The sequence below is a fragment of the Cyrtonyx montezumae genome, unplaced genomic scaffold (genome assembly GCF_038088225.1).
Source record: "Cyrtonyx montezumae isolate F1298 unplaced genomic scaffold, pur_monq_1.0 scaffold_17, whole genome shotgun sequence".
Lineage (NCBI taxonomy): Eukaryota > Metazoa > Chordata > Aves > Galliformes > Odontophoridae > Cyrtonyx > Cyrtonyx montezumae.
The window spans coordinates 18,638,358-18,646,373 of NW_027071903.1; the positions used below are offsets into that span (position 1 = coordinate 18,638,358).

General features: G+C 46.0%; 1 protein-coding gene across 1 annotated transcript; it reads left to right on the plus strand.

Annotated features, from left to right (window-relative positions):
- The first annotated feature begins 479 nt into the window (after positions 1-479).
- On the plus strand, positions 480-7,613 carry LACTB (lactamase beta). The gene is made up of 6 exons (XM_065733543.1): positions 480-704; positions 1,023-1,089; positions 2,739-2,929; positions 3,268-3,604; positions 5,090-5,255; positions 6,862-7,613. The coding sequence occupies exons 1-6, from the start codon at positions 480-482 to the stop codon at positions 7,421-7,423; spliced, it is 1,548 nt and encodes a 515-aa protein (XP_065589615.1). The 3' UTR covers positions 7,424-7,613.
- The last annotated feature ends 403 nt before the right edge of the window (positions 7,614-8,016 follow it).

Here is an 8,016-nt window from a genome sequence, read left to right on the forward strand (position 1 = left end):
AAAGCCTGGACCTGCAAGCAGGAGCAGCCATAATAGTGTCTGACAGACGCTGTAGGATTGCAGGGAAGCACTGACAGTGAAGTCAGGGAAGTAGTGAAGTTGATTTCAAAATGCCGCCGACAGCAGTCGGGTACAGACAGCGAGAGTAACATGCAAAAGCTACGCTCCAATTTAGTTCTGTTGGCCATCAGAGGTGGATGCTGGTGGGGTGGCAGCAGAGGTGGGTACGGTAGGTTTTGTTGCTGTGGGGCGGCCGCACAGGGGCACTCCGGAGCGGGGAGTGCACGTCTGACGCGGAAATGCGGATGAAGCTGAGGGGTGTGTGGGGGGGTTGAAACGCCCGTAAGGAGCTCAGCGCTACCGCACGCTGAACGGCCCCGCGTCCCCGCTCCCGCTCGACGCGTTCGGGGCTCGGTTCGAGCGCTCGGCAGCGGCTTGGGGCCGCCTGGCGGGCGGGCGGGCGGGGCGGCGGGGCGGCCATGTCCGGGCTGGCGCGGGCTGTGAGGCGGGCGGCGGTTCCCGCCGGGCTGGCGGCGGCGCGGCGCGGGAACGGCGGCGGGCGGCGCTGGGGCTGGGGGCTGGCGCTGGGGCTGGCGCTCGGAGTGAAGGCGGCGGCGGGCGGCGGCACGGAGGAGGCGGCCCCGCCGCCTCGGGGCTTCGGCGCGGCCATCGACGCGAGCCGGGACCTGCTGCGGCGGATCAAGGTGCCCAGCGCCGGCTCGTCTCGGGGCGGTGGGATCGGGGCTGCAGTCGGGGGGAAGGTGGCCGAGCCCGGGAGCGGGCGGGGCGCTTCTTGTGTCGCGCGTGGGCTGGTAGCGCCGCGTGCTTTGTGTTGTGCTCGTTGTTTTGTGTTGTGATCGTTGGTTTCATGGAGTTAGGAACGCTTTCGTTCGTACGTAGTTCCACGGTCGGAGCCGTGGCTGCCGGCAGGGATCTTGCTGCCTGGAGGCTGCGCGGCCTCGGGCGCTGCTCTGCTCGTGACTCTGAGCAGCTTCCTTTGTCTTCTCCCCTGTTTCCTGCAGGATGAGGCCGGCATCCCGGGCATCCTGGTCGGAGTCTCTGTGGATGGAAGGGAGGTCTGGTCCGAAGGTTAGTGCGGGGCGTCTTCACAGCACAGTGATGGAGCACTGGAGCTGCACAGAGAGGTGGTGGGGTCTCATTCTTTGGAAACTTAAGACCCACCTAGATGCCCATCTGTGCAACCTGGGCTGGGAGCTGCTTTGGCAGGGGGTTGGACTCAATGATGTCCAGAGATCCCTTCCAACCCCTACAGTTCTGTGAGTGTCACCCCAGCGCGAGCACTGGGCCGTGTGTGGGCATGGATCCTGCACTGCTTGTGCTTCGGGATGGCGGGCCCGCAGTGCCCAGGGAGCAGCTCTCGTGCAGTTAATTGTGGCACTATTTGAATGGACTGGTTGTTCTGCACGCACAAATCTGTTTCTTTTCCACTGTGACAGCAGAGAGTAGCAGAGCATCTAGAACCATTTGTAGTGCTACGAACTCAGTGACAAAATCGAGCAGATTGGTCTGGTGTCAGCATCCCGAATAAAGAAAGCAGCTGTTTGTATGAGATTTGTGCAGAACCCCTTCCCTGACCCGCAGGAAAGTGCCTGTGGGTACCTGTGTCTGGGCACTGGTTTGTCACACTGCCAGACCCCGTAACAGGACAATTGCATCAGCCCTGGTACAGCTTGTGTGGTGCTGTGCATGGATACTGAGATCAGCATTGCTGTGAGTAAGGCAGCAGGGATGTGAGAAGTGTTTCCTCCTCCCTCCTGCTGCTTTCTTGTTAAACTGATGAGAGCAGTGTGTGATCTGGGAGGTGTTTTCCTTAGGAGTATGGCATCTGTCTTCAGATGCACAGTGAAAGCATCAGTTACATAAAAGAAAAAAAAGTGGTCTTGGGCAACTGTTGTAATTCTTGTTTGTTTGGTTTTTTGGGTTTTTTTTTTTTTTTGTGAGTTTTGTTTCAGGATCACATACTGTTAGGCTGCAGTGTTATATAGCCTGACAGTGCTTTCAGGAGTCACAAGGTGCTCATACTGAAAACTGTTGCATTTCATAGCATTTATGCTGAAGCATCACCTGCAGTTTCTTCACTGAAGACTGGTTGGAGGGCCTGGTAATTCCGCCTTAATTCCACTTAGTGTTGCCAGACTGATGTGTTGATTACATAGGAGAACATTAGTACTAAGATTCTTAAGCTTTTCTTTAATTGAAGTCATGCCAGGAACTGTGAAACTGTGTAACTGTTTGGTGAAGCTTTACAATTCAGTTATTATAAACAAAATTCAGGTGATTGCTGAGAGTTTGAGTAGTGCTCTTTCTGAATTTCTGTACTGATGAAATAAGACCCTTCGGTATTTTAAACATTAATTCAGAGTAACAAAAGAGCATCAAGGACCATTGGACAGCTCTTTTATAATCTAGATTGTTTCATTTTTTCTACAGTGAATAAATTTGACCACAGGAATGTAAGCTTTGGTTTAATCTTCAGTCTTGTTTTGTGTTCTTAATCATTAGTATGGGTTGATGTTGGTTAATACCAGGGGCTTTCATTAACCTGTCCTACTAAATTAAAATGTTATTCCCTTAAGTGCAGCAGAAACAGTCCACTGCTTCGTGTCTCAGTTCAGGTGGAAGGGAAACATTTTGGGGAACCAGTAAATCTAGTAATCTGCAGAAGGTTCAGCCTGTCTCTGTGTGAAGTATCTCCCCGTGTTTTCATTTCTTTAAAGGTTTGGGTTATGCTGATGTAGAGAATCGTGTGATGTGTAAGCCAGAGACCATCATGCGCATCGCCAGTATTAGCAAGTGTCTTACCATGATGGCTGTTGCCAAACTGTGGGAAGAGGGGAAGCTGGACTTAGATGCTCCAGTGCAGAAATATGTCCCTGAATTTCCAGAAAAAGTCTACGAGGGTGAAAAGGTACGTTGTTGTTTAGTGGGAGCACTCGGCTGGGTTTTGTTCCTGCCATTGCACAGCTGTGGATGTACAGGTGTTGTGTGGCCTTGTCCTGTAAGACACCAGAAACCGTTCAGGCAAGGGCTGATGTTTGATGCTTGGGAAAGCAGCACTGGAAATGTGGATCTTCACGATTAGACTGTGTAAAGTGCATTCATTGATACAGTTTGACTCCTTTTGGAATGTGATGTTTAAAAGCTCTTTCATCCCCGTCCTTTCCTCATGTTGGGTTTTACTTCCTGGTGAATCAGTGTGCTTTTTATCTATGACAAAGAGAGCCCCCGTTGTCCTTTCCTACCTAGGTCACTATTACCACAAGATTGTTAGTCTCACACTTGAGTGGGATCCGTCACTATGAAAAAGATATTGCGAAAGTAAAGGAAGAAAGGGAAAAGGCAAACAGAGCATTAAAATCTGGTCAAGATAAAGAACAGAAAGAGAAAGATGGCAAAGGCATTGAAAAGACTGATTCTATCAAGTCAAAGAAGGAACACGAAGGTGAAGCAAAAAGCCGAAATTCCAAACCTGGCAGGAGAGACAAGGAGTTTGAACATGAGGAATATTACCTGAAGGAAAAATTTGAAAGTGTGATTGAATCGCTGAAGATATTTAAAAACGACCCTTTGTTCTTCAAACCAGGTGAGTTCCTGCTACGTTTGACCCTGAGAGACCTTTCTGGTGATCTTCGTTGTTTCAGATTGCTTTGTGTTCAGCATAGCTTTTGTATGGGAACTGCTGAATCACGGCCTGAACCACTGATCGGTCACCTGAGATGAGCACCGAGTCAGCCATGGGGGCACAGGTGGAGGTGATATACCTCTGTGATTGGAAGGGGGGGAGCCTGGCTCCACCTCTCCCAAACCCCATTTAAGGGCTGACCACCACCAGGGAAGGATCTCTTCTTGGAGATCTCTCCCACGTGGAGTCCATGGCAAGCCTCTATCATCCTAAAGGTGAGCTGTCCTCTTTTGCTAGCTATTTGTATACCATCTATATAGGCCCACTAAAATAAACCATCTTCCATACTATTTTCATTGAGTACCATCCTTGGGGGCTATTTACCCTACAGCTTTTATATTCAGTAGCATCCCTTAAACAGTATTTGTGTGTTCTGTTGTGTTGCTTAGTTCCTGTGCCTCAATGAAATCTCGATGGAGAGAGATTTGGGCTGACCTGCACAGGCTGTCCAGTTGTGTCATTGTCTTCAAGTGCCAGTGTTTGTAATGCTTGAATCAGTCAGGACTTTTATCAGTTCAATTTCAGATACATATCTGTATAGATACTTTATGCAGTACATTGACTTTAAAGAGTTTTGCTTAGATGAATACCTCCTCGTGGTGTACCTGCAGCATAATTAAGCAGGTTCAAAATGGGATGGAGGGGTGACCATCCAGCCAGTGGAACTGAACACCCAGCCATCTCAGTAGCATCTGGGTAACGTTTCTAGTCAGGGATCTGTCTTGACTAAAGGCCTTTTTCACTGAATACTCTCTCTTAGTAAGCTTATGTTTTATAAAAAGTGTTAGCAGCAGATAAGATGAAAACTAGGAAATATTTTAAAGCCTATGTGTGTTGCTGTTGACAAAATCTTCCAGGGCTAGAAACAGAACTAGAACTAGAACTAGAAACAGAGCTATTGATGTAGTGATAAAAGGGACTCGGGCCTTAGAAAACTCTAAGTGGATACAGTACCCTTATCTCTTAATTTCTGTGGTACAGACACACAGGTCACAGTGTATCAGCATCTCCTAAGTAATATCGTCGTTTATTTCAGCACTCCAGATGTTAGAGTTGCTGTGGTGAATCTTGTGAAATGAATGTTGTCAGCCTTTGTGTCTTGGCACGAATCCTGGCTGTGCAGGCAGCGTCCTAAAAATGTGTTACAGCTGCTCTCAGAGCTACCTGCAAGTGCCTTTCCACTGCCACACTGCACTCTAGGACCCTCTGTCATAAGTCTGTGACTCACACTGTGTTAAAATTGGAGTGAGGTCCTTACATGGATTATTCATTGCTGTATGCAGTTTGATTTGCACATGGTTTGATTACATAAATGTTGTCCCATAAGCTTCCCATTTAAGCATCGTGCAGCTAACTTTTCCCCTTCTTGCTCTTTGTTTCTTTAAGGTAGCCAGTTCTTGTATTCAACATATGGCTTTACACTCCTAAGTGCTGTTGTGGAGAGAGTTTCAGGGCAGAAATTCACAGATTACATGCTAAAAATGTTCCGTGACTTGGATATGCTGTCAACTGTGCTGGATGACAATGAAGCGATGATATATGACAGAGCAAGGTAAGCAAGAATGAGGTTTGGCTCTGCTGCTTCTGTGGTGATTGTTGCTCTTTCTGACTTGGAGCCAACTGAATTAAGAGCGTGTACTTCTTCTTGGTCAGGCTTTCAAATGAAGTGGGCCGTGTTGTCCCGTGGTTTTGTGTCAGTGTTACAGTATTTGTTTTATCAATGTCAAGTTACAGAGTAAGAAATAAAACTTGCAGGTATAATTGTGTGTGTGGCAGTGGAAGTGGTGGGGGTGACTCACGTGTTGGCATTTAGGTTGGTTACAGGTAAGCAGGTAAATGTAAGCTGGGGAAAACAGTAATAAGGATTGAGTTTCTTATCTCTGTCCTTATTTTACTGAGCCACTGGTATGAGCTCTGAGGTTGATTTGTTGATTCATGTTTTAAGTTGCCTTGCAGGAGTAAAATTCTAACTGAATCACAACAGCAGGTTATGGCAAGTCTCATAAAAATGAGGTTCACATTTCTTAAAAGCATGGGCCTTAAGTGCTATAAAGGGGTGGAAACGTACTGAACGTACTGGATCTGAGTTTTATAGTACTGGTGTGTGAGGGTATATTAAACACGTTGCTGTTACATATTGTTGTTAACAACAGTAGCAGTTGGTAATCTTTTAAGGATATCTTTACTGCTGTATGCTAAAATGCTTTGTGTAGTTATTTCACTGCTGTTACGCGGTCTTTTTATGGCTTATTTAAGGAAAATTGGGATGCTCATGTGATGGGTTTTGCTTCCACCTACAGCTAGCTTGGTGTCTCAGGCTGAAAAACATTGAGAAGCTGTGGTTTGTTTAATGGTTTGCTTTTGCTGTATTTCACTAAGACAAAAAATGCTTGAAACTTGAACTTGTTTTTCTTTACAATGCCATTCAGCATCTTTGCAATGAGTTATATTGTGACTGAAAAATGACTGTGGGGCACTGAGATATGCAGGTCACCAGCAGAGCTCACAGTAGTCCTGGGCCATTCATCCTTCTTTGCTTCAGCCTCAGCTTTCAATATTCTCTCATACAGAAGTTCCCTACAAGTTTTCCAGTATACATGTTGGCCGGATAGAGGATCAGTGTATGTGCTGTTTACAGTAGGCCTGCTGCTTTTTCTTTGTTTTCTTTTTTTTTTTTTTGCATGTGTTTTTGCATTTAAGCAGTCCATGGATTTACTGTGCTTGAAATTCATCAGAGCATATAGATACGTAGCAGTGCTTTTTGTACCTGTATGAAATGCACCCACTCGTGAGGGTTCCATTTCAGAAGTGTGTTTCCACCCATGCTGCTGTTGTGCTGTTCTGCACTTCCAGTTGGTGGTTTTAGTTTCGTATTTATTAATGAAAGGTTTTGCACGACTCTCCTGTTTGCTTTGTTAGTTTCAGAATATTGAGTTGTAACCATAATGAGGCAGGGGGAGAAATTAATCACCAGTGGGAACTACTGGCTCAGAATAGCCTGTAACTCTTTGGTGACATTTCAGCTGAGTCTCAGATAACCACAGGGCAGCAGTAGGATTCTGCTTTCCTGGGGGCAATCTAACACATGCTCAGTTTGCCCTGTTAGGATTGTTGTTCAGAATATCTGAGATGCCAAGTTGGCTTTTCTTGAATTCTAGGTGTTACGTTTACAACAAAAAGGGACGCCTGGTGAACGCACCGTATGTGGACAACTCTTACAAGTGGGCTGGTGGAGGCTTCCTGTCGTCAGTAGGCGACCTTCTGAAATTTGGCAATGCCTTGTTGTACAGTTACCAAGCTGGACAATTCAGAAGCACTAACAGCAAGCTTCTTCCTGGGTACCTCAGACCAGACACAGTCGCAATGATGTGGACCCCGGTGCCAAAAACTGAAGTATCGTGGGACAGGGATGGTAAATATGGAATGGCTTGGGCTGTGGTGGAGAAAAAGCAACAGTGTGGCTTCTGCAGGCAGCAGAGACACTATGCATCTCATACAGGGGGTGCGGTGGGTGCAAGTAGTGTTCTCCTGATCCTTCCTGAAGAGTTGGACTCTGAAGCCATAGACACTGCTTTAGTGGTACCACCTAGAGGAGTGATTGTTACCATTATCTGTAACATGCAATCAGTTTCCCTCAACAGCACTGCCTTAAAGATTGCAAGGGAATTTGATAAAGAGAAACGGGCACAGTGTATAGATGAAAAAAAGAGAGATGAATAAGTGAACTTGAAGTAAGTTGAATAAGTAAACATGAGAAACAAATGGAAAAGGAGAGCAAAAGGAGATCAAACTGGGCTCTGAAATCACAAAGAACAGGTGAGGAAAAAGTACGAAGTTCACTGCAGTTGTGCTCACGGTGCCACGTTTAAGTGTAACTAAAATTCATCGCTCAGGGAAGTTCCTTACTGAAAAGAATGTAACAAGCAAGTTGACTCCCTGTACTGACTGTGTAAATGATCATTTTAGCAGTGGGACATTTTTCCTCATCCAGTTATTTAACCAATAGATAATGAAAACAAAACACCAACTGCAGCCAAACAAACGGAGCATTGCTTTCTCACATTGAGTACAACAGCAGATTATCTACCTTAAGCACTAAACTTCTAAAAGGCTTAATTCATCATCTCGAAGTTCAGATCTGCCAAAACAGTAAAATCTAAATGACTTTACTGATGACTTCTGTGTTTTTACATGCAACTTTGTTTTTATTTGTTTTAAAAAGCAAAAAGCAAAGCTACCTCTGGAATGAAGTTTTCCTTCAGAAGTGCTTTTTTTTTTGTCAGAGTTGGATGTTGCTAAGAACTGAAAAAGAA

Excerpts from the sequence above, each read along its gene's own strand:
- LACTB (XM_065733543.1), top strand. The coding sequence starts at position 480 with ATGTCCGGGCTGGCGCGGGCTGTGAGGCGGGCGGCGGTTCCCGCCGGG. Across the intron at positions 705-1,022 it reads ACCTGCTGCGGCGGATCAAG|GATGAGGCCGGCATCCCGGG; the intron begins GTGCCCAGCGCC and ends TGTTTCCTGCAG. Across the intron at positions 2,930-3,267 it reads AAGTCTACGAGGGTGAAAAG|GTCACTATTACCACAAGATT; the intron begins GTACGTTGTTGT and ends TTTCCTACCTAG.